The sequence below is a fragment of the Echinops telfairi genome, unplaced genomic scaffold (genome assembly GCF_000313985.2).
Source record: "Echinops telfairi isolate 266 unplaced genomic scaffold, ASM31398v2 ScPeMD7_5868;HRSCAF=6743_0, whole genome shotgun sequence".
Classification (NCBI taxonomy): domain Eukaryota; kingdom Metazoa; phylum Chordata; class Mammalia; order Afrosoricida; family Tenrecidae; genus Echinops; species Echinops telfairi.
Genome location: NW_022109767.1, coordinates 1542722 through 1562923, shown reverse-complemented (window position 1 = coordinate 1562923; position 20202 = coordinate 1542722). Strand labels below are relative to the sequence as shown.

Here is a 20202-nt window from a genome sequence, read left to right as displayed (position 1 = left end):
GAATCAGCTCTGTGACAGTAGGGGCTCTGTGACGTGTGCAGTCTCATGCTTCTCCCCCTTTCCAAAGGCACCATGGTCACGAGGTTGGCTGGACCCTTTTCTATTGGTTTCATGCTTGTTCAAATGCACACTTGTAAGCACATGGTATATAATGTTGTATGTTGTATAATTTACATAAATGGCATCCTACCATCTGAATCATTCTGAAACTGGATTCTTTTCACTCAACCTTCTGTTTTGAGATTTGTTCATGTTACTTTAGCTCAGTTTTTTTTCCTTTGTAAATATTGTTCCATCATTTGCATAGACCTTGTTTTAATGTATCCATTCCCCTATTAATAGGTTTTAGATTAATCTCAGTGGTTTACTATTATAAATCTACTTATTCTTAGAGGAGTTACAAGGAAGGGATAATGCAGCCAGGGTACAATATAGCACCAATGAAACACACATCTTTCCCCTAGTTCCTGAATGCTTCCTCTCCCCCACTTCCATGACCCAGTCCTACCTTACAAATCCTACGGCTAGACTAGAGAACACATATTGGCACAGATAGGAGCTCTTGACACATGGAATTCAGGACAGATAAACCCCTCAGGAACAGTAGTGGGAGGGGTGATATCATGAGGGTACGGAGATGGGGGGGGCAGAGAAAGGCGGAACCCATCCCACGGTTGGCTATATAGGCCCCCTCCCTAGGGGGATGAATAGCACAACAGTGTAAGACACAAACTAACAATAATAATAATAAATTGATTTACGTATTCATGAGGGTGGGAGGGGGAAAAAGATTAACTGATGATATCAAAGGATCAAGTTAAAAGAAATTGTTTTGGAAATGTTGGTGGCAGCATATGTACAAGTGTGCTTAATACTATGGAATGATGGATTTATATAAGACTTGTAAGTGCCCCCCAATAAAATGCTTAGTTAAAAAAACCCAAAAAAACTACTTCTTAAGTTTGCTTCCTTGTGCTACCCCCCCCCTCACACACACACACACACACTTTCTCCATGGGAAGAGAAGAATGATGTAATGATGGAGTTGATTATATAATAATCTTCAGTGATTGAGTGCACTGATGGTACTGTGTGCTCAGCACTGTACTCAATGCTGTATAATCACTATCTGATCTAATCCTCACAAGAAGCTGTTTTATACACCAGAAAGGTGAGATTTCCCTTTGCAAAAACATTTGGCTGAAGTTCCACGCCCCAGTAAAGACAGACTCGGGATCTGAGCCCAGTCCTTGGTCGGCAAAGCTTTGAGTGGGAGACGTACTGCTGAGGGAGGGGGCCTCTCTCTTGCCCTGATGGGGAAAAGTTGGTGTTTCCTAAATGAGCTCCAGAAGGAGTAGAGGAATGAATCGTGATCTTCAGGACATTGAAAAGTTAAAAATGGAATGGTCTGTTGCCATGGTTTCCCTCTGCATAGAAACTTTTTTTTCTTTTTTACGTTTGCCTATCATTTTAGGAGTTGAATCCATTGAAAACCTCTTCACTTAAAATGATCTTTAGGTGGATAATTGGGACAGAAGAACTTGGCTCTGTTGAATTAACCTTTCACTAAAAGAAAACTCTAAAATTACCCATAGGACCCAGGCCCACCCAGCCATCAGCTACACAGTAACTATTATGTATGAGGGGACTTCAAGCACTTCATGGGAAAATGCACTCAAATATGATGGAATTTTTCCTTGAACTTGGGAAGCCCCTCACACATATTCCTATCACACACTTTCCCGGAGGCTGCTAGGGACTGCTGCTTCCGGCCAGCGCAGATCTTAACTTGGGGCACACCCGACCCGTTGGAAACATGTTTTCACCGTAGCCAGGCAATTTTTACACTAATATAATGTGTCATAAAATGACATGTACTTGAAGGAAATTGCCTCATGTAGTTGGAAATTCAAGGTTTAGAGATCAAGACTTTTGTAGGACATTTCTAGGTGAAGCCTTTCTGATGGGCAAGGAAGATTGATGGTGGTGGTGGTGGTGGGCGTGGGCATGGGGGGTGCCTTTAACTTGTACTCTACTTTCCTCTGATGGGCATGTGGCAGAAGTTCAGATTTTAGGTTTTATGTTGCTCACAGTGAACACAGAGGGGAAAAGACCATGAAAAAATAAAAAGTGACTCCAAGTAGATAAAGTAGGTAGCCTTCCACAGGATGTGTTGCAGGAGGTTTGAAAAGGACTCCCTCTGTCCCACCGCAGCCCCTAGACACCACACACACACACACACACACACACACACGCACGCACGCACGCACGCACGCATGCATGCATGCACGCACACACACAATATCTTTGTTTTTTTACAAAGCTTAACATTCCATAGTTGGACTTCTGGGAGTTGGGGTTTTGTTGTTACTTTTCCTTCTCTGATTATGGAGAACAAGTTGCCCTACCATGGTGATCAGTGAGGTTTTAATAACAGTTTAATTCAAGATGTAACATGAAACATCAATGGCCCTGAAATGAACAAGGTAATTTATACAAGGGATCTTCAGTATTCAGCCCTGCTGTGGACCAAGGTCGCTGTGCTGCCTCAGAGAAAGCTGGGTGATGGAAGGAGAAAAAGATTTCAAGGATGCAGTCATACAATGTGGTGGGAAACAGAATAATGTAGCCCCCCAGCGAGGACAGCTGCACAATTCCCTGCTTTATCCCTGCCTCTCGATGTAATCGCCACACTTGGTTGTTGGGATTAGTCCTGGGGCCCAAGCGCCAGGGTGTTTTCTAATCCCCACTCCAGCCATGTTAATCCGCGCTGCGCCTCTGTGCCTGACAACTTCCTGTCCCCTAGATGGGTGTCGGGGTCTTGTGGGGGCGAATACATGGCACTTTGCACACACGTAGCAAAAGAGACGATGCCTGTAAAGAAGAGTTTTCCGCGATTTTTCCAACTCTGTCTGTGCTTCTGCTTATACAAAACCAGGCTGCATGCCACACGCCTGTAATCCTTTGGCTTCCTTCCTGCCTCAGCCCTTTGCCAAGAGAGCTTGTTGTGTATTTTAGCTTTTTTGTTTCTCTGTTTGTGAATGGGGTCTCCCCCCCCGTTTCTAGTTATTGCTGTTGCTTTGTTTCTCTTCCATTCATGTTTTTCCCCCCTTTCTTTTTGCTGCATGGAGACTCTCTGCTGTACGAGTGTAAGTATTCCTGGGGCGGCTCTGCTGTCCCGGTTTACACGCTTGCGCTCCATTTGCTTCTGCACCGCCGGTTCGTCTCCTGGGAGACCATGGTGTCGTCATCCATCTGCGGTTCCTGAATGAAACAGGCTGCAATTGAGAGACAAGATTGGATTTTACACGATGAATTTAAAATATCCCCATTGCGTGCCCGATTTCAGCAAGTAGAGTGTTGATGAAGAGGGTGTGCAGACGGATATTCAAGAGGGAAAAGGTGTCTGTGCCATTCACGTCAAAAGAAAGAGAAAGGATTGAAAACAAACCCTGACTCCTAACACCAACAGGGTTTGTTTTGTTTTGTTTCGCTCCCTGATTCTTGCCCGTTACCTGGTTTAGACCCAAGGTTCTAAATAACCAGCTGGATGATTTGCTTCTAAAATTAGAAGCCTTTGACTGCTCTGGTGCAGGCATGGGTTTTGTTTTGTTTTCCAAACCCTAAGAAGAAAATGTACTTAGGATTCTTGGCCTTTGAGTTTTATAATTTGTGAAAAATTGGTTTCTTTAAAAACATTTTTAAAAAAGGATAACCCCATCCTATTTTCCTGAGGGGAGAAACAATTTGAATACCTTTGTTTTTAAGTAATATGCCTTGGAATTTCCTGTTAAAATTAGGCTTACTGGAAGAAAAGGCTGCATTGTTGGTTGGCTGCCAACCTTCGTCTCTAACTGGTCTTTAAAGCGAGCATATCTCTATTGAGCAACACACAGAAGAGTTTAAAATCCATTGTAAAAATTGGATCAAATGAATCGGATTTCTTGGATGCTATCTTCGGATCTTTATCTTGAAGAAAAGAGCCCTGGCATCCTGTTCACCTGGTCTGCCACCAACTGCCATCAAGTCGAGTCTGACTCAAAGCGAAACTCTATAGGGTTTCCAAGTCTGTAAATTTTTATGGGAGCAGATAGCCTCATTTTTCTCTACCCAAGTGGCTACTGGGTTTGAACCACTGACCTTGCAGTCAGCAGCCCAATACTCACCAGATAGCACCACCACGTTGCCACTTTGCTGTCACCGTGAGGATTTACTGGTGGTTTGTGATATTAAGACAAAAGAATTCTTTAGGATTTGAGTTTACCCCCCTGTCCGTAAGTCTTAATAGGATGTTTTAACACCTTCTGCCTAATATTTCATGAGGATGTAAACATTAAAGATTACTTATCACTCATAAAGGGCAAAACTTAAAGATACAGTAGGTTTCTCTTGACCAGAGGCTGTGGTTGGAGATATTAACCCCGAAATTATTTGTGATTAGTCTCTTGGTACCTCTTCTGATTCAATTGCAGACTGCCTTCATCCAAAACACAGCTTGTGGTTTCTCTGACTCAGAAACACCCATGTACCAACAAATATCCGGAAAGTCAAGATAAAACCTGGTTTGAGAAAGCCAACCCTTTCATTTAGTATACAAGGGATAAGCGTACACAGTTCTCAAGGTGACAATGAAGTGAACCTTTTCCCAGGTTGCAATTTATCTCACCAAGGGATCTATATGTATAAGAGACACAAGGATGAGGCAAACTAACCAAATCTACAGAGAAACACTAAATACTAAGAATACAATTCCAGACATAAAGGGGTGGGGGAGAGAAATTAGACTCACCACCTCCCTCCCCTTTGCTGTTCTACTTAAATTGCATGAGCACGAGATCATAAACCAGTGTCTCTCAAGAGAAGTGTGAGGATCTGGGTGGTTGTCTTCTTATCTATGGTAGAAACTAGGCTGGTTGCAAGCCTGCCTATTGTAGCAAAAGGCCACTGGCCCTGTCCAAACATGGCTGAACTTCAGGACTAAGAGCTATGCCAAAGTCAGTGAAAGAAGCGATTTGTGCTGGAAGAGCAGTCCGCATAAAGGGCAACCAAGGACCACTTAGAATGGACTTTTTTTCTTGGTGTTCTGGCTTTGCATGCTAGGCTCGGAGGCATTGGAAAGATGGATCAAGAGGAGAAAACTCGTTCCCTTTTGATTTATGCCAATCGCTAAAAACCCTAGTCAATATGTCTCTGAAATCAGAATTGATGTATAGATGAGTGTTAGTTTGTAATTGACCCAAACCAACACTCTTGTATTAATAGGGCTCTTTCTATAGGAGAGTAAGTAAAAAAGTATTGCTACCGGGGTTCAAGTGCATACATGCATGGGTGTATGTACGCCACGCAAATATGCTCACACGTGATGGAACCATCAGCGGGTGGCTTTAGTTCTCTCAGGAATACAGTTGTCTTAGTCTTGTTAAGGTGCCTTCAATAGTAACAACAACAAAAGGAGGATACTTTTTGTGCTGGAAGAGGAAAAATGATTTTCAAGTCCAGGCTAGAACTCAATCTTAAGAGGACGTCTTTCTAAATCATCGATGCTTTTCAAGAAGTTTACAAGAATGCTGCCCCCACATAGGCAACCGCTTTTAAATGGAGCAAGCATGTTTAAGATCAGGAAGACATTAGTTGAATTCAAGGCCAAACCGCTAACTAGGAAGGTTAAAGCAAGGTCTGGGAATTCCAGAGGGGTCTTCTTGGGAGACTTTCTGAAGCACACAAGACAAGCACAGGGTTGGATTGTGAAGACGTTTTAAGAAAATTGAAATGTGCAGGAAAATTGCACTGGGTTTTCCCATCATGACAACACAATTGCTGATTCTTCTAAGTTCGCAAGAAGAGAGCAGAATTATTTGAGATAAGTTAAGGGTTGTTGTTGTTGTTGTTGTAAGTGTTGCTGTCAGGTGCCATCAAGTCGGTTCCCACTCAGAGCGACCCTCGTACAACAGAAGGAGACACTGCTGCACCCTGTGCTGTCCTCACTACTGTTCCAGTCGAGCCCGTGGCTGCAGCCCCGGCATCCATCCATCTCGTTGAGGCCCTCCTCTTGGTCAGGCCTCCACCTTAGGGTTAGCGAGATGGAAGTACTGCCTGCGTAGTGTATAGACATGAATGGATGATATGCTGAGAAACAATAGAGCCACATTTTGAAATTCTTATTTAACAGACATTTCTAGTTTTGTAGCAATACTTTTTTACCTACCCTGGTATGTGGAATATGAATTTTTATATTAAAATGAATGTAATATATTTTAAGAATCAGAAACTTTAGATAGACTACATATGTTTGCTGTGTGTCATAAAGGACAGCCTGAAGAGTTTTGTCCATTAAAGCTTCTCTATACAATCTAATCAAGAGTCCCATGGCAAAGATTTGGAGGGCATATTTAATCCACTTAAGTTTCAACATCATTGATACATATATTTGCAGCTATTTAAATGAAATGAGTTGGAATTTATATCTCAAGCTATGTCTTAAACCTTTCATCTACTATGGTTATGCATGAGGTGGGTAGAATACAGAGTAATTTTTCAAGACTAATCACAGCATATATTCTGGTAGTTGTTGTCTCCTGAGAATTAATTATTTTCAGAGGTTCCACTTGCAAATAGACCAGTCAGGCCACCAGCTTCTCCAGCTAATTGTAAGGTCACGTGGGGCAGAATTGCATTCAAACTGGATTCCTTGCCAGTTGCGTTGAACTATGTTTTATAGAACCTGTGAAGCTGGGTGCTGTATTCATAGCTACTCCTCGGGTCGTCTGCCTCTAATAAAACCCAGAAGAACTAAATCAACTTTCACTGGGTATTCCAGGAGCCTTGGTGGCATGGTGGGTTACACAGTGGATTGCAAATGGCAGGGGTGAGCAGTTAGCAACTATCAGGCACTCCATAGGAGAAAGAGGAGGCTTTCTACTCCCATAAAGATGCTCAGAAACCCATAGAGGGCAGTTCTACCCTGTCCTATAAGATCGCTGTGAGTCTTGACTCGACAGCAGTGAGATAATCTGGATTTAGATAAAATTGCTTATTATTCTCTCCTTTTACTCTTAGCAATAGACAGTAATATCTCAAGACTATTGTTATTAAAACTAGCATAGTTGTCCAAACTATAATGTTATTTACTTTAAAGGTCAATGTGAACCAATTCATTCTTTAAACCAAAGAATATTTTTCAATCATGTGGATTTTTTAGGTTTCTACTCTAATTGATGAAATAAAAGTCTACAAATGAAGTCCTTTCAGTAATATTATCTCTTAGCTGACACAAATGCCAATTTCTAGTCCCTAGTGAATAAGTTGGGAGATCCCTGAAAGCCTTTGTATGTTGACACTGTGTAGTGTGGTGGGAAGAATCTGGGCATTTCTTGACAGCTGTCCCTGGCACTCCTCCTGCTGGCAGCCTTACTGTCCACCCTTCTCCTCCCCCTGACCCCGTGCCTTCTTCAGGGTTTGTGTAAGTGACGACAAGGGCTCTCTCCACCTACCATTTATGGAACCCTACTGCAGGAGAGGGCAGCACAGTGGGGGTTTTCTGCTAAGAATTGCCGCTGTATAATCAACCATTGACCCTAGACCTATGGGAGCCTACTCTTGGGAAATGTTGACTTCAATCCCAATTGCAGTCTAGTTTTTGAAGCTAACTGAGGCAGAGAGAGACGTGTGAATCATCATGGCAACTTTTCCCAATTGGGCTTTGCCTATAATGTAAAGATCGAAAATCTTGGGGGCAGAAATACGAAGCAAAAACATTAGCTGTGTAACCCATTAAAATGTCACACTGAATTCTCCATGGTACTCAAAATGAATGGTGAATTATTGTGTTTTTAGTTCTTAGCGACTGGTTTTTTATTACCTCTCCATCTTATTCTTTATTTCCATTGTAGCACCCTCATAGACAACTTGCAGTTAAGTTCCGTTTTATCACTCATGCTTCCTCCCAACTGTGTGTCAATCTAATTTCACTGAGCAAGGCCGAGGAGAAAACATGGAAGGCAGCTATATGAGTTGAGAGGATGATGAACATTGATAGATGGACCAGATAGTTCCAAGCCACCTTTTAAAGAAACGAAGTAACCACTCCATTTAAAACTATCTGTGCGAATGCTCTGAAGTTTGGAAGGAAGCTAGTCGACCCCCCTTTTGTGGTTACCTCTCTAAGGGCCTGCTTTATTTCATTGCCAGATGACTCCGAAGTCTAAAAGGAAGAGCATCCACAGCCGAATGCTGCGGCCTGTGTCCAGAGCCTTTGGTAAGTGAGTTTTTGGCTAATGCCAGTCATTTCCTCCTGATTTTGAAGCACCCTTTCAGCCAGAACCTTGGACCACTTCAGGGATCTTTGGAAAAAGAAACCATGGGGCAGTTTCTGCACACACGGAGTCACCATGAGTCAGCACCAACCTAACAGCCACTAAAAGCAAATGCTGTGCCATCAGGTCAATCAATCCCACCTCACTTCGCCCCTCAGGACAGAGCTGCCTCAGAGTTCCCCAGGCTGCCCTCTTTCTCCCACAGAGCAGCAGCTCCTGGGTTTGAACTGCCACCCTTTCAGTTAGCCCCCGACTGCTTCCCCTTTGTGCCACCAGGGTTCCTGGAGTACAGATATGATCCATGCGTAAATATCCAGAGAGTTGGCAAATGGGGCTTTTCTGTGCCACATGAGACTTAAAATTACTTTGGGGGATTTTTCTTTTTCTTTTGAATCGGCCTGTATGCCATACGTTTTGGTCTGGGGGTGTGCTTTATTTTAGAAATGGAGTTTGACCTGGATAAAGCGCTGGAAGAGGTGCCGATTCACATCGAAGACCCGCCCTTCCCGTCCGTCAGACAAGAGAAGCGGAGCTCAGGCTTCCTCTCAGAGTTGCCCTCAGAGGAAGGCAAGAAGCTGGAGCACTTTACCAAGTTACGGCCCAAACGGAATAAGAAGCAGCAGCCCACCCAAGCAGCGGTAGGTGACCTGGAGGGGCTTCTTCTCTCCCTCACTCTTGCTTCCTGTTCTTCGCATGTGGACGGCTGGGTGCATCGGACAGTGTCCAAGTGGTGGGTGTCCGTGGGTGGTGCGGAGGGTGCACACATCCACCTGTTAAGCACAAGGGGGAGGTTGGAATCTGAAGAAGAGCTGGAGAAGAGCTCCCTCCCCCAAGTCATTGGGGGTTGGCTGCCTGGAATGCAGTTCTACACGCAGCTGCCAGGGCGAGGCGGAGGCGAAGTCGAGCTGATGCCAGCAGGCTGTGCAGTTTGGAGAAGGCAGTCTGACTGAAGTGTTCAACTCATAGAACAGGGCTGCTCCTGCACGTCCTCAGTTTACCTCTGGAGGGAGAGAAGCAGCCTACAGCAGCGGCATTTTGCAGTTTGTGGATGGCTAGATAGAAATTAAACACCAAGTAATCCGTTTGTTATGTAAGCATTTGCTTTTGGAGTTATAATCCACTGGTCTTCTGGTAGGGGACCTCTGCTTTGGATTGCCCGGTAACTGATATCGTGGGAGCCAGTTGTGTGACCTCAGCATCATGAGGTGCTCCTCCTCCTACACCCACTCAAGGCAAGGCTGACTCAGAGTCACCCTGTAGGACCGGAGGGAGCGGCCTCTGTGAGTTCCTGAGATAGCAGCTCTTGACAGGAGGAGAAAACCGCCTCTTTCGCCCGCACAGGGGCCAATGGTTTCAAAGGACCGACCTTGCGTTAAGCAGCCCAACGTGCAGGCACTTTGCCACCAGGGCTGCTCCTCCAAGAGAAGATTGAATCCCGTGTGCGAATGCGTCTTTGTGTAATTACTGCTGACTCTTTCCAATGGATGTCCCTCCTCTCCTTCACAGCCAAGGTTTTTTTAAGTATGTTTATGCCTAGTGCCGCTCTTGCTCACCTTCCTGTCACTCCACAAGCCATCCAAATCTTCACTGGATGCCTCTTGTTTGGAGTCTTAGGTGATGGTGTGCGGTAAGCATTGGGCTAGTAACCCCAAGGTTCATGGTTCACACCCACCAGCCACTCAGCAGGAGAGAGATGAGCTTGTCTGCTCCCACAAGGACTTAAAGTCTTGGAAACCCTATTGTAGAAAAGGAATCCAGTCCTATTAGATTGGGACCTCCCTGCTTCAGTAGGACCGCAAGTGAACGGATTGAATCTACAAAGACTGATTTCCAGCAAGATTATGTTCACAGTCAGCAGGAGTTACAGGTACTTCACCATATATTTGGGGGGGCGGGGCAGGAACATAATCTAATCCATAACACTGCCGCATCCTTGTCACACAGTGTTTTCCCATCATTCTTCTCCCCGTCAGGAAGCTCCTTGTAGACAAGATGTGTGATTTATTATCGGTGATTCATCCATAGTACTCAATATGTCTTCAGACTGTACTAAATGCTTAATAATCTTTGATGAATATGTGAGTAACTGGAGGCGTGCATAACTAGAGACATACATGGTTGAAAGTCACAGCAAATGATCTGCAAGGCCAACATGTACTCATACTCGATTGGGCTTTCATTGCATCTGATTGGCTTTCCTCCTTTGAGTCTGAAGTGCTTGTCATGGTTTCAAAGAGAAGAAAAGAAAATGTTAGTGCACTCTGTTCTTGTCAAACCTAACTTCTCAGTTAACTTTACAGTAATGTTCATATTTGAAGAGAAGCACTGGAGAAGGATGGGGCTTTCTACTCCTGTACCAGCTTGGAAACCCACAGGGGCAGTTCTACCCTGTCCTGTAGGGTCACTGTGAGTTGGCATCGACTCAATGGTGATGAGTTTTGTAGAGAGGTAACCCTCCACCCCCCACCCCCATTTTAAAAATTAATAATAAGGGAAATATTATGTCCAGTAAGGAAAAGCCAACCTTCACACATAATAACTCACACAATTGATTTGAGATTCTTATTAAATACGTGTTTTCACTTTGTCTCTTTCCATGGGGAGAATCAGTGTAACTTGTATGTATAATAATGGCTTAAATTTTCCTTGATTAATTTCAGGGCCCTTGGGGAAAATTTCATGTACTTTTTTTACTTTGTGCATGTAGAAGAAAGAAGCGGAGACAGCGTCCTAAGGGAGACGTGTACTGGGTCTGTTCTAGAAAGACTGTGTCCACATCAAAACCTGGACTCTCGGGCTGAATACAGCCCGGCCTTTACCCTCCTAGGGACTCTGTCTGAACACAAGGGAACTGCCCCAGAGTGGGTCATGACCATGATGAGCGTTACCAAAACAGAGCAAAAAGCAACCAAACCCATTGCTATCAAGTCCATTCTGACTTAGCGTAGCCCTATAAGGCGTAGAACTGCCCCGTGATGTTTCCAAGGCTGGAATCTTTACAGAAGTAGACCACCACCCTTCTCCCAGAGAGTGGCTCAGGGAGCGTAATTGCTTGTCTTTTAGTTATCCCTCCCCACTTAACCACTGTGCCACCGGGGTTCCTTTGGTCCTGCGTAGACCCAGCATTTTCTCACCTGCTTCGTCTGAAAAGACTCGATGAGCATGGTTTTCCTTGAGGTCCTAGGGAAAAGATATTGCCTTGTGATTTCACAGTCTTTGCAATCTTCAAAGCAGCAATATTTAATATTGCTTTTTTTTTTAGTTCATTGTTAACTAAGAGTGGGGGGTGGAGGAAATCTGTTCACCCTAAGTCTATCTTACTTGCTTGTCTAGAGCTTGTTCTTAATATTTCATGTCTCCAGCGAGTTTTTCTCCCTACAAATTCTCCTTTACAGAGTACAGCTGCTCCACAGGGTTATCAAGGGTGGGCATTTGGGAGCAAATCACAAAGCACCCCTGGATGGGTTCCCCCCATAAATTTTTGGCTAGTTATCAGTGCTGAACTGTCAGCACCACCCAGGCACTCATTGCCAGTTTTTACTGGTCAGAAATATTAATACTGTTAAAATGGATTTCTGTGCCACCATCATCTACAAATAGAGAGCTACAGAGATACGAAGAGTAGATAACCTAGAAGAAAAGCAGCCATGTTCCGCGTACCTCAAAGATATTGCTGGTGTGGTTACCGAGCACCACAATAAAGTGCATGGCGCAATAAAGTGAATTGCGTGTCTTTGGTGGGGTTTTTGTTTTGTCTTGTTTTTCTAGACCATATAAAGGTCTTGTAAGTGTGCTCTTTCATTATGAAACTGTTTGAAATGTTGTGAGAATTACCCAACTGAGATAAAAGACAAAGTAGTGAGCACACACTATCATGGTACCATGGTAAAATGGTACCAGCAGACTTGCTTGACACAGGGTGGTCACAAACCTTTAGTTTATCAAAGTGTAGTATCTGTAAAGCAAAGTACAATAAAAGAAGGTCAGCCTGTACAAAAATTTAACCCTGGGAAAAACCAAACACATTCTCAAATAACCAGGGGAAAAAAAGTGTTGTTGTTTTTTTTAATGTAGACAATAGATTTAGACATTTAACTATTTGCTTTAGTTCTATCCCTTTGGGGGAAATTTTTGTAATTAAGAAAAGCCACCATTTGTAGTTTGTAAGGAAGTAAAATATACAAGCTTCTTCTTTCCCCCCCCCACTTCATTAATATATAAAAACTTTTAACGTACACTGAGACTGCACCCCACCCCCTAAGAAAATAGGACAAAAGCTGCCATTGAGTGAATTCTGCCTCATAGTGGCCTCTATAGGGTTTCTGTGGCTGTAAATCTTTATGGGAGCAGAGAGCCTCATCTTTCTCCTGCCCTTGTTGTTAGCATTCCAGCACTTACCCACCATGCCAGCAGAACTCCCAAGACTGGGTAGCCTATAGATGCCCTCTTCTGCCATAGCAGTAGAGTAGTGTGCAAGACTGAGACAACCAACTCTTCCAGCCAGCAGGGTGGGTCTGGACAATGCCCAGGCTATTTTTGAGTTGAGTCCGCTTGTTTCTAAAACACCAACACTGCCTGCTTGCTGGGTCATCATGAAATAATGGCAAGTATACAGTCTTTCACTACATACTAATACTGCTCTTAGAAGCTAGCATTTCCTTTTCATTATCTTTACCTGTATCACATATGCCCTTATTCCCTTCGCCTCACTGAAATGGAGTAATTTAATAGCACTCTTAGCTACCCTCACTAATTTGGGGATTATTACCCATGTTTAGTAAAAATAAGTCAACTAGCTTTACAAAACTTTGTATTAAAAAAATGCCCAGATAATTTTCAGAAAGTCCTTGTTTCTCAAAAGCACCTGACAGGAGTAACTTAGAGTGGCTATGTTATTTTTTAAGTACTAGAATATTCCAGCATACATGGGAAAGAGTGTACCTGGTGGGTAGGACAGTGTAGTGTATTAGGCAGGAAAACACCAGCTGGTATATGATATAATTCCTTATTGTTCTAAACCTCTGATATTTCAGAATTTATTAATTCCCACATCAGAGTCCAATACATTTATCAGAGGACCCTAAAATGGTCTTTCAGGGGCCCAGATTGGTTTCATCTGTGCTCCACCCTCCTCTTGAGCCCTTGGAGCCCCAGCCACTCAGCTGCAATGGTAGGAAGCTGTAAGGTTCATACATGCAAGGGTCTGGCATGGAGGCGATGGACTTCACTTTCATTTAAAGGCCATTAACCAGGACTGAAGCTAACTGCAAGAGAGCCTGGGAAGCATGTGACACCTGGCAGGAAGGGAGGTGTGCTAGCCCTTATTTATACTTTCACCTCTCATAACTAAAGGTGAGCCGTGCAGTTCCCTAAAGGAAAACTAATGAAAAGTCTGCATCGGTGAGGATTCAGGAAACCTGCCAGCTCTAGTCCAACTGCACTGCTAATTAGAATCATCTCCCACTGGAGGGGGTTTCCAAGGCGATCATTATACAAAGGAATATGAAACCCAGGAAAGGTAACTGATTTACCTTCACTCATGCTCCACGTCCTACCACTTGTCTGTCCATTTGTCATACTGTGGTGGCGAGGAAGAAGTACAAGCAGAATGACCCTTTAACAAAATCATGATTTCATCTGGAATTACCAGAAACATTATCCTCCGTCCCTTACAGCGGGGACTGAAACTAGATGATGGAGATGTGAACAATGGCACGCATGCTATTTCCTTTTGGACAAACTCTGACTTCCTTTTCCTGTTTATGAAAACAAGAGATTAACTGGTCATTGCCTAACTGGCTGTGACCATTCCAATGCTGAGCGTGCGTTCTGATTGGATAAATAGAAACATAGTGTTTATTTAGTAGGAGGTGGTGATGTGGCCAGATCCCTCTAGAGTAGTGTGTTGTGTTTTGGGTGTCTCCCTACCACTTATTCAGAAGAGAGTAACAAGATTCCTACATGGATTCCTGGCAATGTCATAAGAGGATCAGTGAGAGAGCTGGGAAATGTAGATTGGGGAAGGAAAAAATCTAGCACTGACCCTCAAATATGTGAAATTTACTAATCCCAACATGTGTCTCCAAACTCAATGCCACTCCTCAAGGAGAAAAGGAGGCTATCTGTTCCCCAAGAGAGTTACTGTTGTGGAAACCCCCGGGGAGGTTCTACCCTGTCCTGTGGGATTGCATTGAGTCAGAATCTACTCAGTGGCAGATAGATTACACAGTAAGAAACATGGAAAATGGAGAATAAGTTGACATTATAGAGGCAGAATTGGGTAGCCCATGAAAAAAAAGAACCTGCTATTCCATAATCAGATCTTTTCGAAGCTGGCTGCTTCAGAGAATGGGGCCAATATCTACTGAATGGTCAGCTGATGGCTTTGTGGCGATTGTAAAGCCCTTGATAAGAGAATGGACAAAATGACTTCCAAATCCCATCCAGCCCAGTGATACTGTGAACCAAACCCTACAGGAAAACATATTAATGAGGATTTAGTCCATTTCAATTAAGAGCTTCAGTCAAGTTTCTTTACCAGACCAAGGAATTTGGGATCATGGCAATAATATAGGGCAAAAGCCCAATGATCTCTGAGTTCCAGTGGGATCACCTGACTTTAGCCATAGTATTTTCATTCACCTCGAATGCATGTGGAAACTGGACAATGAGTAAGGGAGACTGAAGATGAATGTGTTTGAATGGAGGTATTGGCAAAGAATATTGAATAGACCACAGGCAACCAGAGGAATGGACAATCTGTCTTGAAAGAAGTATAAACACAATGATCCTTAGAAGCAGGAGAGAGAGGCTTCATCTCACACACTTTCAACATATTAGGAGCAGGCACCAGTCTCTGAAAAGGAGATCACCCTTGGTAAAGCGGAGGGTCCACAAAATAGAAAATGATCCTCAACAGGAGGAATTGATGGCGTGGCTTCCACAATGGCCTCAAACATAATGATTGGGAGGATGGTGCAGAAGCAGGCAGTGCCTTTTCTCTGTACCCAGGGTTGCTATGACATGGAGCTGACTCAATGGCGCCTAACAACCATATACTGCTGTGTTGTTTCCACTGCGCCTAAGTGTTTGGCAGCTAACCAAAAGGTCAGCGGTTTGCACCAACCTCAGGGCTCCGCATAGGAAAAATGCTGGCAGACTGCCTGCATAAAGATTACAGCCTAGGAAGCCCAATGGGACAGACCTATTCATATAGGAGCATCATGAGTCAGAATCGAGCCAGTAGCAGACAGTCGCTTCAATAATAGACTTTGTTTGGTAATATTTTATTAAGGTGTCTGTATGTCAGAGCTTAAGCCAAAGGTATCTCTATTTTTTCTTATCTACACTGTCCATCCAGTTTGGGCATCAACGTGAACACAATCATCCTAAAATGAGTTGAGAAGCTTTCTTACCTGGAGCAGTTTGCATGTAAAAGAGAAGGGGTCTCCTCTCCTGGGAAGCCATCTGGGCCCAGCATGTTGTCTATGTGTTGTGTGCATATGATTCTGGTGTGTAGATTTTTTACTAGAGGTTTTATTTCTAGTGTTAACCTAGTTGTTCTCAGGACTCTTTGTACTATTTACATATTTTTTCCTAGGAAATCATCTATTTGATCTAATTGCTCATTTAGGTGGTTATAGAATTCTTTAAGGGTTCTTTAATCTCCTCTATCTTACGAGTTTTACCTCCCGTTTTCATTGCAAATATGTCTTTACTACCTTATCCTTTCCTTAATCAATCATGTGGGATTGTCTGTTAGTCTTTTTCAGCGTTTCGTTTTATCACTCCTCTCAAGCTCATTAATTGTTCTCCTCTCTTTCTGATTCTTTCCTCCTTTACTTCCTCTGGGTTTCATATTTCTGGCCTTGATTACCTAGCTCATCAATTTTCCATGTTTCTGACTGTCTAATGTATGCACAGAAGAGTCCATGATTATTCAGCTAATTAGGTAGCACTTTGGGGTTGTGCTGTTCAAAGAGTTACTAAGGTGCCTAATTGCCTTCCCTTCCTGCCCATCTCCTGCCATCCGGCCTACAAAAACATCACAAGAGGCTTGGCAGATGCCTTGTCAAAATCCAGGTGCACGGCCTACTGCGCTTTCCTGATGTACTCATCTCTGTGATCCTGGCAGAGGGGAACGGGCAGGAGACATCTGAATTGTCCATAGTCTCCCAATCACCGGTTTATCATCCAAGCATTCACGATTCAGCCTTTTAGCAATTGCACATACAGCATAGGTGCATTGTTTACTTCTCAAATCTCGGTGGTGATTTTATTTGTAAAGCCTTTCTCTGAGCACAAACGCAGCCGGTTTCAATAGCTCAGGGCTGACTGGCTCACCACAGTGGAGATTTAGGCTCTCCTTTCAAAGCCCCGCTACTCTTACCAGTCTGAAATGCATTGTGCATGACAGAGAAGACCAAAATCAAACGGGATTTTGAGAACTTCTGATGTCTCTATATCCCTTTCTTACCTTTTGCTCAAAATAAGCAAAAACAGCCTGTGTGTTTGGCTTTGAACTACTAGCACAAATTTAATTTCCCTCTTTGGCTTTTCGGCTGCGCTTCCTTAACTGGCTGAGGCCACCTTCCGCTTCCTGTGTTAGCAGATGCATTTTAAGCTGCTTGTCATGGAGGGTCTTCTCAGTAGTCCGGGACCACTCTTCACCTCTAGAGTAGCTCCCACTCTTTCTCTCTAAGATAAGGTGACCAGATGTCCCGCGTCATTTTAAAAAGTCCTGATTTTTGGAAAGACTGCACGATAAGCTAGGATATACGGTTTTCAGTTGCCATGTGGCTATTTTGCCAAGATATGAGTTTTATCAATGGTGTCCCACTTTGCCAATGTTAAAATCTGATCACCTTACTCTAAAATGATGTGGGGGCTCCTGTTCATCCCTAAACACTGTCCTGATCTGCAGAGTGGGGGGCTTTGGGGAAACGCAGGCAGGCCTCCGTGGAGGAAGCCCATTGATGTTCTCAAGGGCCCCAGGGAACCTCTACTGCTCTCTGTGAACACAGCTTCAAAGCAGGAAGGAAGAAAGGAGCTGAGGGGAGAAATTACACACGTGCATAAAACTTCATTTCTTTCCTCAATGTAGGGAAAGGAAGTGCTTGAGGGGAAGCCTGGGAAGCAAAGTGGAGAATGTAGCAGGGCCCCACCCCCCCAGGGTGGGGGTGGGGGTCACCCTGCATTAGGACCTGATGTCCTGAGGTCAGTCCCCTCCCTTTTGTCCATTCTGTGACTAAACAAAAACTGGACTAAAACTGTCTGTCCTTGCCCGTTAACAAGTTTGACAGAAGAGCAAAATAATATGCCAAAACACATATAAACTCAGGTTCTATAGACTTAAACTAGTCCCCGGGGAGTTGATTCTGCAACTCGTCCACGTTAGTCAAGGTCGAGCTGCGCTTCATAGGTTTGTTTTCAGTGGCTGATACTTAGGAAGCAGATCGCCAGGCCTTTCTTATGCAATGCCTCTAAATGGACCTTCTAACATGCGGCTAGCAGGAGAGAAAGTTAACTAGTTGCGCCACGCCAGACCTCCTAATACACAGACTTACACACAAACGTGTCCTAGTGGTAAAGAGATGCCCCTCTATTCAAATGTATTTTATAGAGACTTCTGTAGTAAGTCTTAAACAGGACAAAGACAAGGCAAATCATTCACGGTGGTGTCCAGTGCATTCACAGCCACATGGCTAGATTATAAAGCATAGAACACAATGCAATACAAGAAATTGATCATGAAGTGATAATGGGTATCAGATCAACTCCGCACAGTCATAGGAAGTAACTGATTGGGGATCGTTCAAGGAATGGTTCTAGGGCCCTCAAGCCTGTTGGTTGGGGCCTGACTCGTTACCATGTGATCCGGATACCCCAATTTCCAATAAGGGCACACCCAGCTAAGGCTTTAAGGGCAAGACTGCTCATCTCTGGGCTATCCCCTAGGCTAGCCAATGCACTCCAACTGACGGTAAAGGATTTGCCATCCAGTCAATCGCCAGAAAGAATTCAGTGGAGACTGAATCTGTGGAGACTCAAAATGGATTCAGGGCTCTCACTATAAACGATAGCTTTCCACAAACCTCGTGCTCAGAATTCAAGCTCCAATACAAAGGTAAGGGACAATTCCTATAGAAATCCATTCTACCTGCTTTTTCCAAAGGAAAAATGAAATGATAATAGAAGAAAGTTCAGTACCCCTTTATCTTCTGTGATTTTCAACCTAAGAACCTCTCAGTGAGGGCCTTCCTCGCTGTATTGCTGAGGGAGAGAGCTTGGCTGGTTCTCGGTTCCACTGCAGTACATAGAAAAGCCTTGCGCCTTTATAAAGCACCGTTCAGAGACGAGGACTCATGGTTTTTGTATGTCATGTGGTTCTTCGTCTCGGATCTGGTGCCTGCTCACATTTCAACATTTCACCAACCTGAACTCTTAGCGCACAGTTCACTTTCATAACGGAGGTTTTGCCGTGAATGACGTGGGTGCTTGTTGAGAGCAGCTGCTGGTTTCTCCCTTTTAAAAATGCCTTGGCAGCCAGGAGCCACATTTCCTTCCAGGCAGCTTGAGACTTACAAACTAACAGAGAGACCAGGTATCCTGGCCGCATGAAAAGTATCCTTGTACCTGTTCAAGGGCCTGGGTGAGACACATGCGCCTTCTCAATGGCCCACAACCTCTCCATGTGAAATAGTAACTTAATACGCCACTGCAGACAGGAAATCAGGCATCCAAGCGCCACCCCCCCCTCTCTCTCTCTCTAACTCTCACAGCATTGTCCCTTCAGAGGGGAACGCTAGCTTGGGGAATTGTTTCATTATGCTCTAGTGAGATCTGCGTTTCCGGCTGGCTTGCTGCAGTCCTGCTCCTAGAGTTCTGTGGAACCTCCAACCCTTGTCTGAAGGAGAACTATCCTTGGATGGGTTCTCTGGAACCATGCTCTCATTCAACCCGAGTAGGAAGTGCGACAGCATCGCAGACAGCTCCTTTCACCTGTCCTTCATTAGTTCCTCTTCACCTCCAGATTAAACGACTGCAGGACTCTTGGTTTCCTGTTCCTGAAAAGCTTCGCCCAGGTATATAGAATTACCTGCCCGAAATGCAGGGGTGTACTCTTTTGTTGGCTTTAACACAAATCAGTGTCCACATCCAGAAATCAGAGCTCTGCACACAAAAAAGAAGAGGAGCCATGGAGGAGATTTCAGGGGGTGCTGTTGAGGGGACACTCGCTGTGTGTGTCTGGCAGGGACCGGCCACAGCAATGAGCCCCACCTGTGAATCAGAGTTGACTTTTCGAGAGTTGGAATTAAGACCATTCTCAGAATACAGGGTGAGCTTTTGTTTCGACGATTCTCTCGTCCCTTGCCACACAGCTGCAATGCCGCCTTCTGCCTTCAGAAGCACTGGAGGCTGTACAGCCCGTTAGGTCTGAGCTGCTTCTGCTCTCTCAGTCAGTATCAGTCCCTGTCCAGGCTTTGGTGCGTGGTGCCTCTCTCCTTGTTTCTTCCCTCCTGCCTCATGTTACAATTGTGCGCACAACTCTTCTAAAAGATACTACCTGGAGTCGATCCCAATGCTTAGTGAGTCCTAGACTGTCAGGTTTTATGGGAGCAGAGCGCCTCCTCTTTCTCCTGTGGAACCATTGGTGGGTTTGAACCACTGACCTTGTGGTTAGAAACCCAGTGCCGAACCCACAGCGCCACCAGCGCTCCTTTTTCTAGTGGATTGGGAGAACTCTTATTTTAGTCAAGGAGTCCCTAGGTGATGCCAAAAGTGCACACTCGTGGCTGCTAATGGAAAGTTAACAGTTCGAGTCCACTTAGCAGCACATCAGAAGAAAGGCCTGGTGATCTACCTCTGAGAAAATCAGCTATTGAAAGCC

General features: G+C 44.3%; 1 protein-coding gene across 1 annotated transcript in view; it reads left to right on the top strand.

Annotated features, from left to right (window-relative positions):
* CARMIL1 (capping protein regulator and myosin 1 linker 1) overlaps positions 1 to 20202 on the top strand; it is a 395834-nt gene that overhangs the window by 348991 nt on the left and 26641 nt on the right. Inside the window, exons 30-31 of the mRNA XM_030887178.2 lie at positions 8188 to 8254; positions 8754 to 8950. Coding sequence (XP_030743038.2) covers positions 8188 to 8254; positions 8754 to 8950 — 264 coding nt within the window. The remainder of the gene's footprint in view (positions 1 to 8187; positions 8255 to 8753; positions 8951 to 20202) is intronic.